Below are 22,860 nucleotides of genomic sequence, written 5' to 3'. Positions count from 1 at the left end.
TTGTCCACATATTAGAAAAAAAATTAACGTTGAATATATATACCTACTGTTTATCAACTACAGAAGACGTTATGAATAATCGACATAACTGCTACAACAATGACTTATTCACAGAACAAGTTTATATCTCTCTTAATATGTAATATTATAATAAAATACTTGCACACTTGGCAATTCTTTAAATTGAAAAAAATAAAAATCATGGTTAATCTGTTCTAATTTATTATCTTTCTTGAACATTCATGACATACATATAAAAATATTATACATTGTATTTCTGTGTATGTGATATTGCATGCCCTAGTTTAATTTTGATACGTCATTTGGTTTGTACAAATGCTAAAAAATTGAGGACATTTTTTATCTATTATTATTAAAACAGGATTTAAGAGCATTCCGCTTAAATGACCGGTGTTGTAAGCCTGTAACTACTATTTACTGCTACGTCGCGCTTAGAACATCTTTATAACCTTCAATAAAATACACAATATATAATATCAGATAAAAATTTAGTATATAATATTATGTTACGGTAAAATCCCAAAATCTGAATTTTCCCTATTGATGGTTACAAATAGGCAATTCACTAAATCCGTGGGTAGATTTTTGGTAAATTTGTATCTGTATAATGTATAATATATTATAGGTACACACTATACCGATGCAAGTTATGACGAAAGTTTATACAATGATTCCGTATATGACGTAGATTTTTAAAACATATAAATAACATACATAATTTGATATTTTTTAGGTATAATATGTATGTTTGAAAGGTAAAACATTTTTACATCGGTGCATAAAATATTAAATAACAATTATTATTTGATAGGTTAGGTATACATTTAATTTACACCACAGCAAAACGTGCAATGCTATATAAATGCATTTATCATTATGTTGAAATAATTTTGAAAAACCATAACTCAATATAACAATGGAAAATGCAAATATCGTTTGTAATAAAACATGCAGTTTTATATTTTTAATCCTCAATTTATTGATCACAGGATGCTTACAGTTTATACTTTCAAGATAATATAAATTCATTTTACAACAAATATTGTTTAACCTGAAAAAAACAAATAACAATCGGAAAATCTGAACATGTTTAATACTCGCTAGTTAAAACCCATCAAGTATGAACAATATATTATCATGAAAATAATGGGCGAGACCTATTATCTCTACCTATAGCAATTTGTATTTGTTGCAATAGTCATTATAGCTACCTGACGATCCATCCCATGAATTACTAAACACATAAACAATTAATTGCGGTAAGTATTCATCGAAGTATTTTACCAAAATTTAAGTCTTTAATACCATAGCAATTGAAAATTAAAACCTAATATTAAACATTTCTCTTATCTGAATTTTTAATGACATTTAGTCTACACTCTACAGTAATAATTTGACATTTTTTTAGAAAAAAAATAATATATAGAATTAAAATAAAATCAGTTTTATGTCAAAGAAATGATGAACGTTTTTTTTTAATAAAATTAATTAGTCAATATATGGTATAACTACTCGTATATTTATTATATGAATAATCAATTAATCAACATACTGTAATAATATATTAGTTCACTAAAATAAGTGATTTTAATAAAAACAATATAAAAAGAAAAAAAAATCATACCCATTTCAAATATTAGTAAAGATAAAATAACTATAAGTTATTTTAAAACCGTAAGATTGTTTTCTTTAGTAATGTGATTAAGTATTTATAATAGGTTTAATCAAATTATTATGTATATTATTTAATATATTATTAAATGTATAAAAATTCAAACTTAACATGCTAAAGCAATGTGATGTAACGTGAACATTATAATCACTTTTTTTTCAAATATTGAATACACTTATAGAAATTTTACTTCATTGGTAAACTGAAGTATAAACAATATAAACACATTGCCATATGTAGCATAAAACATAATATCACATATTATGTAGGTATTAAGTTTAATATATTGCGATAGCTAAACACGGAAATTTACGTGACAATAATGTAAACCAGTTTTTTATTAATAATCGTTATAATGTTATTGTTCTGTGTGTTTGTGCTTTATGTTTAGTATTTAAATAGTTTTATAATATTTTAAATTTAAATTAAAAAAACAACAACAAATAAGTACCTATACGTATATAAATAAAAATCAAATTATGATATACCGAAAAAAGACTTCTCGAGATCCAACGTTTAAAAATTCAACGATAATTTATTTATACTATTGTGTTATTTAATTATTCGTTCGCGATGAATTCGATAGTTCAATAAATTCTATATTGCCTCGAGGCAATTTAAATAATTCATCTACGAGTAGATTATTATAAAATGTAAATAAAACTGACAGTACTATAATTATAAATTTAATTATTTACACAGAATTAAAAAATATAATTTTAACATTTTACGATACTTTGTTCGTTTTTGTTTTATTTTTTGATTATTTCTTTTTAACTAATCAAAATTTATAAGATACGTACTTAGTAATTAGTACTTTTAGTACTTACGTATATTTTAACTGTGACCATAATAACTTAGCGCAGTGGTTCTCAATCTTTTTAGGACCACGACCCAAATTTTTTTCTAAAAATCTATCGCGATCCTCATAATTTTAAATTTACAGAATCAAAAAAGTAATTTCAAAAAACAAATTTTTTTTATTACTTATTTACTACTTTATAATAATAATAATAATTGTAATAATATAATACTACTTCTCGCGACCCCCCAAAAATTGACTTGTAACCCCCCAAGGGGTCGTGACCCACAGTTTGAGAAACGCCGACTTAGCGCATATAATATTTCGAAGTTAGATTAAGTTTGTACTTATCTTTATGTACAATAGTGTACAGAATCGTTTTGGACATTATACCACTTATACTGTACGGGTAGGCAACTAGCGACCAGCGAACTTTTTTTATCTGGCCAGACCTACATTTTCAAATTAAAAATTCACGTTATAAATAAAATAATTAATAAATACTAATTTAAATTCATGTATTTAATGACCTTTTTTTTTGGCTTTAGATGTCCTGGCCCGCTAGATTTTAATTTTCTAAAAATTTGCCCTATACTAATTTTGAGTAGCCCATCCCCACTATGCGGTATCAACCTATTTAATATTTTGATAGTCTAGTCGAGGTTATACACTTAAACAGTATCCAGTATAGGTATAATACAGGGAGAGCAAAACTTTTTCATCAAAAATTTACTAAGAACATTTTTCCTTTGAGGATCGACTTCCATAGTTTCATAAATTTTTATAATTATTATTGAGTACTAGTAGTTAGTACTGTAATGTGCTTACTTTCTGTTGCTTCAATGGTTGATTCGAAATAAGTGTTAAGTCAATGATACCTAAAAAATGGTTATTTATTGGTTTCATTTAAGTATACAGTAGCAGTAGCATGTTAAGTACCTTTTAGCTTTTACCTATAATTATTAACAAACATACTTGTATAAATAATAAAATTAAAATATATTTTACAATTAATTTATAAAATCTAAATAAAAATTAAATAGTTTATATATTATTTTATTGACGTTGAAGAGTGATATTACACATAATGGCAGTGCGAAGTATTTTATTTCACCCAACAACCAACCCAGCAAACTAAAAGATAGCCTGTATAAATAATCTTCCCTTCTTTAAAATGTACATTTATGAATATCTAAATCGTTCATTAGCACTATTCTGATTTACACTACTATTAGTACTCCATACTAATAATCACTCATTCACCAACTTAAATCTCAACACCGAAAAAACTGTCTTCACATCGCCAATGATTGCATATAATTTAAAAGTTAATCATATCTAAAGAATAGTTGCTGTGTACTAAATGAAGACACTACTCTAAATGGTTATAGAAAATTTAATTTGGCGTTCAGATTTAATAATTTTCTTGTGAAAAAAAGCCGTTTTGTATACAAATAGGTTATATCGTCGGTTATCGAGTCTTCCCAACGCTGGATATTTGATAAAATTTACTAAAAATAAATTTAACATGATCGACTTTAAAATCTCCGTGATTGGTCATTTGGCTGCACCTGATGTTGTAAATACTAAGTCGCATTAATTTAATATAGATAGACCGTAGCCACTCGTAAGTTTACCTACTGATTACCGCAAATTTAATTCCACTGCATCACATTGATAGATCACGCGTATCACAAATAAATTATGGAGGATACCCGTATACCTATTAGCTCTGCCATCTTACTCTGCTGAACTGGACTTACAATTTTCATATTTTCATTAACAAAAAGTATTTGTTACCTAATATAATTCGATGTTTTAGAGTATTTCAACAAACCAAAAAAAAATTATACTGCTTTGAAATACAAATTTATATTATAGGTTAAAAATATTGATTTATTATAAAATCAATAGGTACACCTCATTATCTGTTTTTTAATATTACAAAAACTGCCCAAGAACATAGTTGGCATAACCGATCATTGGTTAAAAAGTGAATCATCTATAATGTATGTATTCAATTTGATTTAGCTGTTAGAGTGACGGGCGGTGGTAAACTCTCCCGATTTTATGGTAAACTCTCCCGATTTTTAAAAATAGTAAACTCTCCCGGGTTAATATTATGTTTACCTGAAGTAAATGTGTAAACTCTCCCGGTCAACTTTATAGTTACCTGTAGGAAGTATGTAAGCTCTCCCGAGTTGTTTTAAATTTTATTGCTACACTACGAGTTACGTATCTGTATGTTCTTATCAAAAACAATGATTTTAACATTTTTACGTATATTTTGTATTTGTAACTTATATTATTGATATTATTATTATTAATGACTATTTTTAAAGGAAACTTAAATGTATATTGGATTTTTTGAAATTTTATTTTTTATTGTATTTTAACTATATCATGTTCATAGCAGCTAAAAACATTAATTTATATTGTTATTATTATTATTATATATGATTGACTATTTTTAAACGCAACTTAAATGTATATTAAATGTATTTTATGATTTTTACTAGACCCGGGAGAGTTTACAATCGCCCAGAGTGACAACTGTGATGTTTTCATAAAACAGGGATTGTAGGGCGGACTGGACAATTAATACATTTTAATAACTGCCCAGAAAATATTAAAATTAGCGCTCGCCCTACTGACAATAATTTGTTTACCAATCACAGTCAGATGAGTTATTTAAAGAACAATATATTTTTACATAGTCCTTAAAAATAACTACTTGGAACGCACATACCTGCCGAATATATCAATTACACAACTATCCTACTTAATTTTGATGAGTTTTGCAACTGAACTTTTGAAGCATACTTAAAACATAATTGAAAATAAAAAGAATCTAAAATATATGCTATTAAGTTTTTAAGTAATTAAATATCTACTTATTTTACATAACTTTTTACAAATTTTTATTAAATCAACAAATAAATTAATAAGATCGTAATTTTTATTTTTGATTTCTTATTAGAATCCGATCGATATATAATATTATTATTGATAACATATAGGCTATAAATAGGATAACATGAGCCCAAAACTTAAACTTGAGGAGTAGCCCAGTATATCTTAACCTAACTCGCGGCGGTGCGTACATCACGTTATATTATGCGTTCAAAGCGCGTGCGACCCTCATTATACTACATGCCGGAATCATACTTGCCTACACACGATAGTAATAATAATTACTTAGGTATAATAGAAAGAAAAAAAATCCATGTACTTTTCGGCAATCGGTCTATGAACGCCGAATTCAAATTAAAATCGCACGTAAATTATTGTAATTGTATACGTTTACACACACACGCGACGCCCACGCGATATGGATAGGCGTCACATTCGCAGCTCAAATACATTATCGTGTAGCGGATAGTATTGGCGTGTACGCGAGGAGGCGAGTCTCGAGCGCGTCCAACAGCGGGCACATTGACTGTGACATACATACCTGACCATTAACGAGATGAGGTAGGTTTAATGTCCATAATGTTACACCACGTGTATAATACACGCACAAATACACAAATGGAGAATGCATAAATATTATGTTATCCGTGCGAATTTAAAGGAAACCCGTCCAAGACGCGGTGATCATAATTTACCGGCATTGTGTTCGCATCACGCGGCGGTCCTTATTATAATATAGTACAATGTGTACCTACGTTCCGTGTGGTGCGCACACGATGGGTACGGCGTTGAGCTAAAATACAACAACAGTAATAATAAAAACAACGAATACCCACGTCAAGCCAAAAATAAAAATAAAATACTGACTGCGTTTAAATGAATAGCCGAATAATAGGATACATGTATACAATTACATATTATACTCTTATTGCGCCCATATGCTTAATTTGCGTGCTCGACACACGTTATTATTACTATATTATTATGCCGAACGGTTCTTTCAACAGGAAACCCTCATTACTTCGAAAAGTATTAACTTTTATTACATATGTTTTTACACTATTCGAGTTTGTCACAAAACAATATACATCTGAAAAAATTATATTTTTAAGTTTTCTATAACGTGATTTTGAACGACCTTTTTGACAGATCTTTAATTTTAATATTCCCTCACAAAATATAATTCTAATAATTTGTGTGTGTAGTTAATATATTAGTTATAAATATTTGAAGTATTTTAAATGAATGAAATGAAGTGACACTTTAGGCGCTCTTCAAAATATAAATTCACTATACACTCCGTCGGTACAAACGTTAAATTCTTATAACTAGTGGCGTAGCTGAATTGAAGCTAAGGAGTTTGGGCAAAATAGTTTATTCGTAAGAATAACATAAAAATCTATTATGATTCTCAGGTTAAGTTAAATTATAACATGATTGCGTTAGGTAAAATAGAACATATTTTATTCAAAAATAAACATTTATCTTAATACATAACATTCATGAGTATATATTACATGAGTAACAATAATTAATAATGTCCAGGAGATTAGGATGTCATGTAACCAAGATCTTTGATACTTGGGTTTATATAATCCATAATATAATGGAACACGGTAGAATAATGTTCCCGAAGATTCGTCTCGAAACACCGGAAACAATGGTGCAGAAACCCCTACATAAAAATCGTAAAAACAGAAATACTACCCAGCGAAAGAAAATCAAATCAATTTTTTTTTAAATGATATGCTTAATACAATGGAAAAACTAAAAATGCCATCGAAACTATTATTTTTTATTCACTTGTTACGAGTTTAATTTCTATGACTTAAAAACTTACGCATAAAATAACCGGTTATAATTATATATTATAGATAGTATACAATGAAAAAAAAATACAATGTAAATATTATACTTTACAATGATTTGCAAAAAACAATATTTAAGAAAAAAATACATTTAGTATATTGATATATACGATCATTAAATATTAGTTCAAATAACGTCAGAAATAATTTGATGTCATATTTTGTAAACAATAATATAAAGTTAACCGTTCAACAGTAACAGTATTTATAATAGTAATATGGTCAATACTGAAACACGAGTATTATATTATGTACAATTTAATAAAAATAATAGTAATATTATAACGTCGTTGCAGTACATGAATAACACATTCACATTAATAAATTTTGTGATTACGATTTATGGCAATCTCGAACAAAATAATTGCAAATATTATGATAGTTTATAATCGAACGGAATAGCAGGTACATAATGTTCAGCAACAAAATGCACATAATATTTTAACATGCCGCATGCATATGGAGACAGTACAATATAGTATATTAGTTATATAAACTCACCCAAGAAAATTCGATTTTACTGTATGCTAATCTTTTTATTTTTAAAAACATTGCGAATGTTATTGTATTATTTTTCGTAAACATAAATCTCGAACAAACAATAGCTATAGAAACGAGCAGACGTTGCGAATAAATATTATGTAGATACAGTATATACAACGATAAAATAATAATATAATAAACAATAGTAAGTTTTTGAGAATAGAGAGAGAATTATTATAAGTACACGTAAATGAAAGGGTGGGGCCCGCTATATTTTTTTACGTTTTTAAAAAGTATAAAACGGGTCCCTTATTTTGTTTTTTTCGATATATGTACCGCATACAGATATTTATGCGTGGTAATAATTTATAAATATATATAAAAAAAAGTAACCACACTAAACATTTGTCAACTAAAATACCACTGCAAGTTAAGTCGTTAAAAGCTTAAAAAAACAAATAAATAAAATACAGACAAAAATCAACAACTTTAAAAAACCTTAAAAAGTAGTAAGATGAAATAAAACAAAAACTAAAAAAGTAATTAAATAAAATTAGATACTTATAACAAATAAGTTGAATAATATAATCATCTAGATAACTGCGGAAGATTGAATAACTTATGAATAACTTACAGTAGCATCATATATTGTCCTGTTCAATAAAAGTTGTCTTGTAAATGTATAATTCTTAACGTTTCAAATGCCATATAGTTCTGTGAAAAAACATTAAATTCGTTAAAATATAAAAATCACTAAAATTAAAAAAGATTTATTTGATTAATATATTAGACACAAGATTATTACCGTCAAGACGCGTCATAAGCATACCGATAATATACAATTAATAGGATTATTATTTAACTATTTTTTATACCAGTTTCGTTTATTTTTTCTGATACCTAGTCAATCGAACGCTTTAAGTCAATGCCAGAGTAAACGTTAAGTATGTATTACACTTTTTTTAGGGACTGCTGCCGTTCTGAAATGAATGTTGTGGGATATTTTTTTGGGGGGTTTTTAAATAATTATTTTTCTTAAAATCAAGCCCTTCTTTTATCAGAAGTTTTAATTTCATATGCGTACCAAGATTCAGCGTAGTTAACCAAAATATCAACAAAACTTAAGTGTAACAGTTTAAAACTATAATAATATTAACGAGGCCAATATTTTGATTTTGTGCACCTAAACACACCAGAACCAACGTTAAATGTTGATTTTCGGGGAAAAATACTGAATAATAAAAATATTAATAACTAATAAGTAATAACTAATGAACTACAGTATATTACACTAAGATTATATAACATACCATCCACTATAGAATTGATTAACTATAAGTATAATTTTTATAATTTATTGAAAATTTGTATTACTAATTCTTAAAATTACAACGATAATTTTTTTTAATAAAAAGTTATACATTTATAACAATGTACTCATTATTTTCATTATATAGAATTAGAAGATTATATGGGACATTTTTGTTGTACTTTAAATACTTTTAATTATTGTTACGTTATAATAACAATCGTTGTTTGTTAAATAAAAGACGGTGCGAGTTTCTATTCGATTATTAAAAAACAAAGTGAATAAAGTCTGACCTAACTAGAATAAAATATAACATGATTAGATGTTAATTTCAAAAATAAAATAAAACGAAAAAACAAAAACGATCTAAAAATATAGTGTGGCAGCGGTGGGATTCGAACCCACGCCTCCGAAGAGACTGGTGCCTTAAACCAGCGCCTTAGACCGCTCGGCCACGCTACCTCAGTTGGAAAGCGGTAGTATAGAGGGTTATTTAGCATCTTTAGTTATTCAATATCTCTAAGAACACGCTTTAAAATAAATTATTAAAATAAATTGATTTAATTTATCCATAGTAATCAAATTTGTGTAATATACTTAAAAACTTAAATGGGTACTTACAACTCATTATTAATATTTTCTAGTTTTTTTGAATCATTTGATTTGTTTTGGAATAAGGTGACATGCAAGATTTGGCACTGATTATTCTAAATATAAACAATTATAATTAATATTAAATAATTAGTAATGATTAGTTATAATATGTATTTTATGACTGGTATCTAATTTTAAGTGTGGACAATTTTAAATCAGGTGCAGCAAACATTTCCTCATACAAACAGTATACAGGACCAACCATTTAAGTATAATTTAAAATCTTAATGTAAAAGTATATGATAAATATTATATTTCATAGTAAAACTATGTTAATATTTTTCATTGATCTTATTAATCTTGGGTATATTTCACTGATTTAATACCATGAATAAAACTATGATTATTGATTGACTATGGATTTAAAGACAAAATAATTACAATATTTTTTTCAATAAAAAAATACAAATTATATGATGGAATATATCTATGTAGTTGTTGTATATCCAATAAATTAAAAATATAATTTTATTGTTTACTTATAAACAAATTGAATGATGATTAGGTTTTGTATATTTTTTTAAATTTTTACTTTATTTAATGACATCAAACATTTATAATTTCATATTCCCAAAAAAGGATATTTTATGGAGTACTATGATGCATAAAATAGAAAATTAGGACAAATAATTATAAGTATTTAAAATTTATAAAAACAAAATAGCGAGATGTGGGAAAACACCGTAAAATGATAGTCTACTACTTCATTTGCCTAAACTTAAAATACTTATAACTCAAAAGCTATCAAACTAAACTTTGTATGTACCTGAATACTCCAAACAATATTCTGTTTCAGAATACGAAACTAAAAATGTATATTATCATTTAAAAAGTAAAAACTTAAAAAATATATAACAATAAAAAATATTTAAAAAATAATGTTATTTTTTAAAGACTAATACATTTTTATATAATGAGTGTTATTTAATAAAAGAATAGTTCTGTATATTGTGGATTTCTTAAGACTCTTATTTATTAATTCATTGGTTCAATACAATTTCAATTAATAGATTCTTTTTTTTATCTATTTCTAACTTTTATGCTTTATTGTAATTTATACACAACGTGCTATAAAAATTATTTCATTTATTTCATTTTTTGTAGAAAATAGGATATTAAATAGTATTAAAAAAAAATATTAGTATGTTTAATATTGAAATATAACTACTCTTTTCTAATTAAAATTGTTGCCATCATAATTCATAGTGCTAGCAACCCTATAGCCCATCATAAATAACAGCCCTTCAGGCCAATCAACTGTACCAAGCATACACCATACAGCACCTGTGTGCATTCAGCACGCCTATACGTGTTCTGCATAGAAACTTAATAATATCATATTATTGTAAATAAATATATAAAATTTACCAATATAAAATGATCATCAACTATAACCAAAACCTCCTTATTAATATTTATGATTTCTAAAAATGCGTTTGTAACTTCAGATGCAATTGTATCAAGTTCATTATAACCAGTCAAACAACAATGAATCGCTTGACATGGTAAATTACAAAATTCACTTTTCAAAAATCGTAATTCAGTCTTAGGTATATTATCAACAGTTCCATAGTCCACATGAATAACCTAATAAATATAGTTCACAACATAAATATTTTAAGTAATTATTATATTTTTTTTTCTAATTAAACACTTACCTCAACAGTGGTTGGATTAATTTCTCTTATAACTCTAACTCTATACCACTGTTTTGTATTTGAAAATGAAGTATAGGAAGATGCATAAAATGAACCTAGTAAAATTTGATTTAGTTTGACAAGATAGTTTTTATTTTCAGTTTCATAACAATTTCTGAAAAACATTATAAGATAAATAAAATAGTAAATGATCACTATTATTTTATATATTTACTGCATTCGCATCATTAAACGATTAAATTCATCAACCTCATTACATAATTGTAAATAAAATAAACTTGGATTATATGTTTCAACCAACAGCATTTTTTTTAAATTGTTCTTATTGAAAGACAATATTGGCTGTTCTATAATTGTAGAAATTTCTATTCCGTTACTTAAACAAATGCACGTTAATATAAAATCCTGAAAATATTAAATCATTTAGTTGAAGGAAAATATATTCAGATCACCCACAATATTCTTCTGCCTTACACAAACCTAACAAGGAAAAATAGGTAAATGAACTCAAGAAACCATACCATTAAAATAATACCGTTTTTTATTTAGTGAATTAACAGATCCGAGTACAATAAGTATATTTATAGAACTATGTAAGTCATAAATCAAATCCCCAGTTGATTTTTTTTTTTATTAAATAAAACTATTAAAATTGTGAATCATTACAATTTTTAAAATTAAAAAAAAAACTCATGCTGGAATATATTTCTAAGCAACATTTTTGACCAGAAGTTTTATTATAGGTAAATCTAAATCATAATAAAAAAAAAAGTGTATGTGTAAAACAAAAAGAACAAATGTGATTATTACGTCCTCTGTTTTATATATTCTAAATTTTAATAATATTCAATCAAACTTGTGTATTTACGTTTTTATTTTTAAAATCTATATTTTCACACAGTATAAGTTCATTTTTCGAATATAGTATATTATTACGTATTTCAATCATTTGATCTAATTCTTTTAACAATTGTTTAATTGATGTAAAACCAAAATAAGTTGGATCAAGAACAGTACAGTACAATTTCTGAAAATTCAACATAAATTTATATTAACAAAATACAAACTAATAAAATATTAAAGTTTTGTTAAAATATACACTTACAGAATAAATGAATTTAAAATTCTCAATATTCAAACCATTACAGTACACTTTGAATATTCTTGCAATATTTAACCTTACTTCTTCGGGAATACATTGGTCTACATTCAATATTATTTTATCTATGTTTGAAAGTTAAATAAATTAAAATGTTAAATATTATTCATAAAAAAATAAGTATCAAAAAAATTATACATTATTTATTACTTTTTAATTTTTTTTCTTGTATTTATATTATGTATTAAGAATAAATAAAAAAACTATTTCTTTAAGGAACAAAATGCTAGCTCGTTATGAGTACTTTTCACTTATTAAAACACGTATGGTAACTAAGATTACACAAAAATAATCCATTTTTATAACAATGCATTATGTAAAATAAGATAAAATTTAATTAATCTAAAAAACAAACTAACAAATTAAAAAATAACTTTTAAATAATTTAAATAAATTAATATTTAAACAACCCCTTAATTTAATTATGAAAATAGTAGTGCGTAGCACATAATCACTAATATGAATACTAATAGCTTTAAATATTTATAATTAATGAAATAAATAACTATTCACAATTGATACTATAATTTATTTTACCAAATTATCATAGTATGAAATTTATAATCAAACATAATTCTCTGTTTGAAAAATTAAAAACAAATGCAACAAAATCAATTTGCTAAATAACAAATTTAGTTTTTTGACTTGTCGAGGATTCACCTTGATCTTTGATAAACAAGATGAATAGAAAAACACATACTCCACACAAATTATAATTGTGACGGGAAGACTGATAATTTAGTATTTTTTGCAACAAACTAGCTATTGATTAGTTCTCTCTTAACTCTCATACACCAACTACTATAGCAAGAGACAAAGTGGAAGAATGTTTTGTATGTGCTAATGTAATCATGATCTAAACTTGTGCATATTAAACAATTTTTAAACTCAAAAGTTAAAAAAAAAAAAAAAAATGATATAGCTACTTTTCTTGTACTGAAATGGATTTAAAACTTAAAAAATACTTAAAAATTTAAATAAATAAGTAAAATAACTACTTACCATTATTATTTTTTTTTGGAGTAGAATGCAAAAATAAATTTGAATTATTTAGAGAATTTTCACCATTTATCTGAAAATATTTAAATTTTTTATTTGGCAGAATTATTAAAAAACATTATTACATTAAAATAACTAATAACAATAGTAACCATAATAATTCATTAAAACATTGAAGCAAATAAAAAATACTAAGAAATTATTAATACTGAAGGAAAAAATTTTAAATTAATGAATTAAAAATTTCTAATTTCTAAATCTTAGTTAATTCTAATTCTCCTTCAATTATGGAAAAATGAAAAACAATTCAACACTAAATTAAAGTTTTGTAAAATACTACACAAAAAAAAAAAAAATGAACTAATACTTCTCTCTTCATATATATTATATTATATATAATATTATTATAATAAGATATAATAATAATCTATATATCTATTTATCTATATTTTATATTTTCTTTATATAAGCATACAGTTCATTCAGACTTAAAATTAAAAATCATTAAAAAAAAAAAAACAAAATTATTTTTGTTTGAATCAATAATAAAATTGTTAAATACTTTTAATATAAAGGTTTGATATAAAGAATAATTTGGTTAACGACATTAAAAATATATACATTCTTTAGCTTTTTTTAATATTATTTTTATTCAGAATAAACTGATGAAGTATGTCTTATATGTCTTACTACATTTTATACTTACAGTAATAAAACAAGATTCAGATTTCTTTCCATTTACAAGTTCTGTATCAACTTTTTTATTTTTTTTATTTTCTGATAGTTTTTTTACATATTCAATATTTTTTCTTAAACTAATTTCAGCAAAATCAGAGTTTTTTTTTTTATTATAAAAACCAACTTCAAGTGCTTTAATCTTATTTTGATTTTTACATATATCTATATAATCAATCGAAGATTCAATTGATCTATTTAATTTATTATTCTTTCCATAATTATGACTTTGATTTTTATCATGAGGTATATTTGCTTCTAATCCATTATCTGTTAACCGTCTATACGAATCAGACACTGTATTTTGCTTATTACCATCATATTCTTTTGAATTTATAACATTTTCATCTTTGTCATTATCATGATTTATAGATGAAAAACTAGGTAGTGTATTATTATTTGAGAATTTATTAAAATCAAATGGTCTTAAAGGTTTAATTTGAACATCTGTAAATTAAAATTAATTAATTTAATATATAGTAATATATTACATGCATTTAATATTAAAATAACTATGAATACAAATATTATTTATTTACACGTTAAAATATATAAGTTTTAAAGTATGAAATATAGTATGCAGCAATATACCTTCCCTAGTCCACCTATCCACCTCCAATTTTAATAACAGATAGTTTTTTTTTTTTTTAATTTTATGCTATCATCTTAATTGATTTTTGATTTGGAACTGCTTGACAATGAAAAATTATAAATCGAGTACAGAATGGGCACAGGACAGCAGCTATAAATTTGTAGATACAAATAATGATTTCCACAACAAAACTGCATTGCTGATTAGTCTACGCCAATATTATGACAAAAATCTGTTGTGAGATAAGCTTTCCATTCCCAGGAACTAACACGCTACTCACCATTCTATAACCTCTGATAATCATATAATGCTATGCTGAAACTAGGGAGAGTTTTGCCACACCTTATATTTATAAATACTTTTGTTTTATAGTTGAACCTATGTTAAATTACATAAAACAATTAATATTGATGATCTGAATCAAATCCTAAAAAAATATTAATGTGACACTACATTTCCATACCCATTATAATTAAAATGATAGGTTTAATATACAAATAAGTTTTTAAAAAATATTAAAAAAAAAAAAATTAAAATATCGACATTACATGTACATTAAAACAAAATATTCACTATGATTTCCAAAACATTAAACAAATATATTTAATACTAATAACTAGGGCCTAGATTTATATGCATTTGTATGTTTTTTCTGAACACTCCAAAAAATAGCTAAGTAAGCTTCAAGTTTGATTTGTAGTCAATAGATCCGAAATGTAGTTTTATTTTGCATATTTTGACATGTACTGTATATTTCTGCATTTATGATTTTTGATTGCATATATATGGTTTTTAAAGCATAATATGTAATATTTTGCTTATTTTAATTAAAATAACGTATAGTTATATTTAAGGTCCATGTAATTTGGTGAAATCATTTTCTTATCTTATCTGAGACCTATCAGGACAAGTAATAATCTTTAATTGAATAAGTTTTAGTGAATCATACATAAGTCATGTTTATCGTGATCTGAGTACGCATAACTTTTATTTATTTATATTTAATGAAAATAAAAGACTTTTTTAATCGATTTTGTTATTTTATAAGATATTTATATTTCTATAAAATAAAAGCATAAATGCATATTTTATAGTGCATATTTTTGAGGTTTTTAGAGCATATAAATCTGGGCCCTACTAATAACCTAGGCTTGGATAAAAATGGAAATTGCATTTTTTATTATGATCTAAAACATTGTTTTCCAAGTATATTTGTTTCATACATCAACAAATTTAAAATTTATCTTTAAATTCATATTTTTTAACTTTTTGATTTTTAGAGCATTTTTTGGTATTTATAGGACATTGTTGAGTTAATCAATTTTCATTTATTTTAAAATAATCCATAGAATTTGATAAAACTACTTAGATGGAATTCCTTAAAAAAGTTAAATACAGTAAAACCTCTTTATAATGGAATCGCTTAGGACCAATATTTTTTTTTTCCATTATAGGGAGGTAGAAAAAAAATCAAGTTTCAAGAATATACAAATCTGTTAAAAAAAATTATATTTTAGATAAATATTACATAAGATGTACATTTATACTTAAAAATTATAATTGTGTATAATACATTATATGAGCTAAAAAATTAAAACTAAGAATTCAAAAAAAATGTATACATATGTTACTTTTTATATAACTAAGAAAATAGTTTAAAATATTTGATTACTTTTTTTTTGTGCTATTATTGTTAGTTCTAATAAATTTGAATTTGAAATTGTGGCTGAAAATGTTTGTAATTTTTCTAAATATGAGATTGCTATTTTACCAATGAGCGATATTTCAGATAATCATAAAATTAAATGTTTTTTATCTTTAAATAATTTTATTAACCATCTTACAGAGAGTATTTTTGCTATTTGGGTCACAAAAATGGACTGTTTTCGTTTTGTATTGGTTCCATCTAAGAGAGGTTAATTTAATATATAATTTGAACCAAGACTATTGACATTTTCATTATAAGGAGGATTCCGTCTAATGTATGGTCCGTTATAAAAAGGTTTTACTGTATTCATTTTGGTTATATCCCTATTTTTAATATGTGTTATTTTTATCTATGTTAAAACAGATGTGGAAGGCAGCAGTAAAACCATAACAATAAACAACATTTTCAATAATATTTATCTTTTTACAAATTTAAACTTATTTACATTTTAAAATTATATTCCTTATCTTTTTTTGTTTTTGATGTAATTGGTTTTTAATTGTTAAGAATATAATATGTATTACAGTTGTGTTAATTATTGTATTATATACCTTATAGCCTAGTAAACTATTTTTAAGGGCATTTTATTAAACTTGAATATATTATTATGGTATTAAATCAAATTTTTTTAAAGCATACAAATTTTTATTTGTTTTTTAGAGCATTTAAATCTGTGCCTTATTTATAACTAATTATGTAATAATGATGATTATAAATAGTAATTAGAATTATTTATAATTAAAATTAATAAATACCTGTATTATGATGTAAGCTAACTATATTAGTTTTAGATTGTAGTGTATTTTTTAAAGAAACACTAGTATCATTTATATTTAAAAAATCTTTAAATCGATTTTTTAAATCTTGCATACAGTTTATTTTCAAAATTGAACAATCAGAATGTTGTTTTACTATTTCTTCTAATTGACACAAAGATATTGGCTGGAAAAAAACACATGTTAACATAAACTTTGAAACACTTAACTAAAAATAATTTCTTTCACATATTATATTTCAAATAGCATAACCCAGCAGTCCTTAACCTGTGGTCCGCAGCCCCCAGAAGGTCCGTGATACTCATACCCGGAGTCTGTGCAGCTTTAACACATAACATATGTCCATACATGATATATTGTAAAAGAAAGGTATTCGAAAAAAATTGATAAGGGAGTCCATGATCTACAAAAGGTTAAGAGCCACTGGCATAACCTATTAACAATCTAAAAAATGTAATGTGTGGTAATTTATACTTTAAGTTTTAAACTCTAAATACCATTACATATAAGTAGAATTTTTTATTTTTTACTCAATTAATTTTTGCATTTATATACATATAACTATTAATTATTTTTTTCTAGATGTAGTATAATAATAGTGAGAAATTAAAACCTAATAGAAACCAAAATTAGCATACATTATTAATTATATCTATATCTAAATGCAAAATCTCTAATACTAAATACTACTAATTTTTATATTTTACTGCAACATACTAACATATAATATAATAAAATTATTATAAATAAAAATATTTACAAAAACTTATAATTCATAATGTATTATCATAATAAACTATATTCTATTCAAATTAATAACACATGTAGCAGCAGACTGATGTTTGTCAAGATGAAGTTAGGTAAATTGATTCACTTTTACAGAGTTAACCATTAGTATAGTAAAGAAATGAGAAAAAAACAATTTAAATAAAAGTTACAGAAAAAAAGCAAATGACACATATGTCTTTTTAATAACCTTTTAATACGTCAAGATTTTTATTAAATACCATACAAAATATTTTTACTTTATCAATGAAAATATACATGATTATTTATTAGCTTAGCCCTCTTTCTCCCCTCTAAATGTTTTATTTTAGTCATTAATTTTTTTTTTTTAACTATTATTTGCATTGGAACTCATGACTTCTTATTGACAACCGATTTGAATCCACAAATCACTAAAAGAGTGAAAATAATGTTTATTATTTACGATTAAATAATTCAAATACAATTTTAAAGCACAACAATTGACAAATATGAGTAGTGTGGAACTATAATAAAAATTTCAATTTCATAATTATATTATAATGACTCAAAGGCAGATAGTACCACCTTTTTTTTTCTATCTGAAATTTTGAAGGTATATGAAAGTAAATAAAATTACTTAACATCAAATGTATAAATAAACAAACTAAGGATTTCAATAACAGATTTTCTAAGTTAATAAAGCATTAGTACTTTTCTATTTGGAACCTTAAAAATTGACATTTGAAGTCCCTACCGATAAAACAAAACTCTAGCAACAATTATTCAACCAAAATATTATCTCGCACTATAAGATTCAAATTATTAGTATTAAATTTTAAATTTAACTGTTACTATTTAGCAATACAATTAATTTTATTTTACAACTCGATCATTAAATTTGTGTTTTATACCTCTATTGTTTTTTTTTTATACATGTATATATATTTTTTTCATTTGCTTCTTTCCCTCTTATTTATATGTTATTTGTTTTTTCTAGATTTATATAATAAAGCTAACACGCAAACTCTACATAAGTTAAATACAAAGTATAATTCTTAATTTGAATAGAATATAAATTAACTTGATTTACACCAATATAATATTTAGTAATTATCTGTTTTATATAATCAGTGTAGCTTTCACATATAATAATTTTTTTTATACTAAAATAGAAAACTTATAAGTTTGTAGTTTATCAGTTAACATGCCATGTAATAGGCAGCCAAATCTAATTTAAAAAATAACTGTTTCTCTATCATTTGACAATTAACACTATTACAGTATAAAAAGTTACCTTTTGATTTTCAAGTATGAATCTTTCTATGTCAGAACGTAATTTATCTGTTACATAACCATTACTAGAATTTATATTTTGGTTGAAACCATTTCTATTCAAATTAGAATAACTTTTAATTATTGATGAAGATGATTGATTTAATTGATTATGACTCATAGAGGAATTATTGTATCTATGAAAACCATTTCTATTATTTTGAGAGATGTTGCTTGCATAATTGTTGGTTTTATTATAAGAGCTATGTCCAGAAAAAGTTTTGTTTCCATTAGAACTTGTTTGATATCCATATCGTCTATTCATATTAGGTTTAGCTTTCTTTTTTTTAGTATTTGATTTTTGTTTAACAATAAGCATTCTTAAATGATTGGTCTTATCATCAACAATAAGAGATAATGTGGATGACTCATTTGGATTTGGAGGGACCTAAAAATTTTAAACAATGTATACATTAATAATTACAATTTTTACAGTGAATAAAATAATTATAAAGTATAGTACAACCTCGATTATCTAAACCTCCATCATGTGACCCTTATAATATCCAAAATACAATTGGCATATCCAAAGATTCTATTATTTGAACATCAAAATTATTGGTCAACTTACTGACTTTATCATTATCTTAATTATTTTTACGCATCACACACATATAAAAGTACAAATGTTTTGTAGAAAATAAAGATTTAATGAATTTACATTATAAACAACGTCCTCTTGCTTTACTTGGCAATCTAATTTGGTATCAAATCATGTACACATTTAATATTTATACATGTTACGAATGTCAAATATCTACAATGTCTAATAAACCTAAACGTAACCTAAAAATGGAAATTCTTACAAATGAAAATGAATACTTTTGTTAAAGGAATTCTATGAATACGTATCAAATGTTATTATATATTAATAAATAATGAAATTCAAATATAATGATAATAGTAATATGTACACAATATATTAAAATAATTTCCAATATTCAAACTTTCACATATCCAAACTAGATGTGGTCTCAATTAGTTTGAATAATCGAGGTTTTATCATAAATCATAATATATTATCAAAATTATAATTTCATTCTTACAATTAAAACATCATTCATATTTTGAAGCAATTCAATGACTGAACTAAAACCTAAACTTCTATAAGGTAAGTTGCATCCTTCTTGTTCACGGTAATCTTTTTGAAGCTGTAAAATACTGAGTGGTTTTTGAGAACTGGTTAACAAGCTTCTTACATTAATTTTCACTTCATTAAAATCTACTGCCATGATTATTTGAAATTTATCTATTTTATAAAACATTTTTATTGTTAATAAGATTTTAAAATAGGATAGAAGGACATCATTATAATTTATAACAAATCATTTTTTTAAGAATATAAAATATAAACCAAGTATACCTTATTTTAAAATTTAGTCAATTGATAAAACTGTAACTGCCTTTGATATAACCCATATGAGTTTCACATGAAACTTAACAAAGATTATAAACATTTTTAAGTATTAATATAATAAAAAAAAAAATAAAATGAGAATATAACACACAAATTAGGTAATGTACTTATTCTGCAACTAATGTATAGCATAAAGATGATACTCTATAATGTAAAGGTAAAAAAATAAAATAAAATCAAGTGATTTATATCGTAAGCCATAACATTTAAATTGTTTTGATAATAATCGATTATCAAAATTTTAATATTAAAACAAAAACAAATTAACATTCAATTATATTTTTTCAAGATGATTCTGTAACCTACAATTTAAAACTAATATTTTAAAATAATATAATTAACTTTATATTTGCAATAATGGATTTGAATTTACTGTTAAGTTGTATAGAAAGTCGCAATAACTAATATGTACCATTATTTTTTGTTTTTTATTTTTTTTAAAGGCTAAGGTTAAAACCAAATAGTTGCTTTTGAAATAGATAAATTCTAATAGTAAAGTTAAACTATGACATGAAAAATGAACAAAATGTCTATATAATGCCTATTGGAGAGTTAATTTAATATTATACTTAAATATTTGAGTAGTAATTTAATATTCATTAATACATATATATATATATATATATATATATAGTCTTTAAACTTACAAATTATTTAAATGATCCAATATATAACTATTCAGCGTTAAAAACAATAGTGATCAATCAATTAAACGTTAACTGAACATTTCTGAAACAGCTTCCACGATTACTTTAAGTTTCATAGCACACAATTATCGTCACTTCGTCCAGTTTGGCAGTCTTCTATATAGCAGCTAGCGTTTCACTAATCAAAATGGCACGTGGAATAATGAGGTATAAAATCAAGAATACATCACTATGAATATAATTTATAACGATATGATCATAGCCAGAAATAAAGAAAAATATTTCATCCCAAGTCAGAACTCTTAATAGTAAAATATCAAGGTATAAGTAGATTTATAAGTTATAACTTCAAAAGCGGTATAGCCGTAAAGTAAAATATTAAAGGCATAGTTGTAATATCGTATAACAAAGTGTGATACAATTAAACGTCTCGTATTGTTAATTATTATTAATTCACAAACAATAATTAAAGGATAATAATGATGCAATGAGACAACAGGAGAAATCAATTATAATTTGAAATACTATAGTCAAAAAACTCAAAAACCACTGGGCTCTGAATTTCAATTAACTGAATTAAGACTTCACTTGTAAGTTAAGAGCAATGTGAACACCGGATACGGCGGATACCATGCGGTGACCAATAATGGCGGTTGAACTATGAAGATAGTGATTACTGATTATAATATAGTGGTACACAATACACACTACACATCCAGTAACCAATATACCTAATATACTCTATAGTCCAGCGTTTCCCAAACCTTTTCTTTGCCCGACCCCTTAGAGACAGTAAAAATGATTGCGGACTCCCTAAATAAAAATAAAAAACAATAATAAATAATGTAATATAGTATTTTTAATTTACAATCGCGGACCCCCTCTAGTACAAGTGCAGATCTCTAGGCCTAAGGTATTCCTTTCTATGCATCTAGTGGTCCGCACTCCGTGGACCACAGTTTGGGAAACGCTGGTATATACTATAATATGGGTATTTACTATTTTGTATTCAGTATTCATTATTCAATATTAACGGTATTGTAATAACTGATAAGAATTATGGTCACACATGTTTTAGGTATATTGATTGACTAGATATGCAACTAGGTATAATGATAATACATCTTGGTAGTTGCATTTTGATTAAATAATTTTATTATTTGATTATTTTATCAATGGTAGTTGGCATGACCGTTGAACTTTACTCTATATGATAACTCTATGTTATCATGGTTCAATTGGCACCATGAACTAAGATTATCTTAGTTCATGATTGGCAGTATGCCAGTATTGGCACATAGACTTATTATAAGTCTATGAAATATGATTTGGCATGACAAATTATCATGAACTACGATAATATATTAT

At 24.8% G+C, this 22,860-nt stretch overlaps 1 protein-coding gene and 1 non-coding gene across 3 annotated transcripts; both read right to left on the bottom strand.

Annotated features, from left to right (window-relative positions):
* Nucleotides 1-8,319: 8,319 nt before the first annotated feature.
* LOC112604413 (homeobox protein 4-like) lies at nucleotides 8,320-21,799 on the bottom strand. Of its 2 annotated transcripts, XM_025353446.1 has the most exons (14): nucleotides 21,493-21,799; nucleotides 20,792-20,864; nucleotides 20,475-20,677; nucleotides 19,391-19,816; nucleotides 17,329-17,515; nucleotides 14,245-14,720; nucleotides 13,542-13,611; nucleotides 12,486-12,604; nucleotides 12,249-12,407; nucleotides 11,595-11,785; nucleotides 11,381-11,534; nucleotides 11,091-11,309; nucleotides 9,690-9,775; nucleotides 8,320-8,473 (listed from the first exon to the last, which is right to left on the bottom strand). In XM_025353446.1, exons 3-14 carry the CDS (start codon nucleotides 20,658-20,660, stop codon nucleotides 8,449-8,451), a joined length of 2,298 nt encoding a protein of 765 aa, XP_025209231.1. In that variant the 5' UTR covers nucleotides 20,661-20,677; nucleotides 20,792-20,864; nucleotides 21,493-21,799; the 3' UTR covers nucleotides 8,320-8,448. The 2 variants fall into 2 exon arrangements, with proteins under 2 accessions (XP_025209231.1, XP_025209232.1); XM_025353447.1 differs by lacking the exon at nucleotides 20,792-20,864.
* Nucleotides 9,449-9,530, bottom strand: Trnal-aag. Its single transcript has one exon. It is a non-coding gene; the product is annotated as a tRNA-Leu (tRNA).
* Nucleotides 21,800-22,860: the final 1,061 nt, after the last annotated feature.

Source organism: Melanaphis sacchari, unplaced genomic scaffold (genome assembly GCF_002803265.2).
Source record: "Melanaphis sacchari strain LSU unplaced genomic scaffold, SCAv2.0 Contig11_pilon_pilon, whole genome shotgun sequence".
NCBI classification, from domain to species: domain Eukaryota; kingdom Metazoa; phylum Arthropoda; class Insecta; order Hemiptera; family Aphididae; genus Melanaphis; species Melanaphis sacchari.
This window is presented reverse-complemented; position numbering and strand designations above follow the sequence as displayed.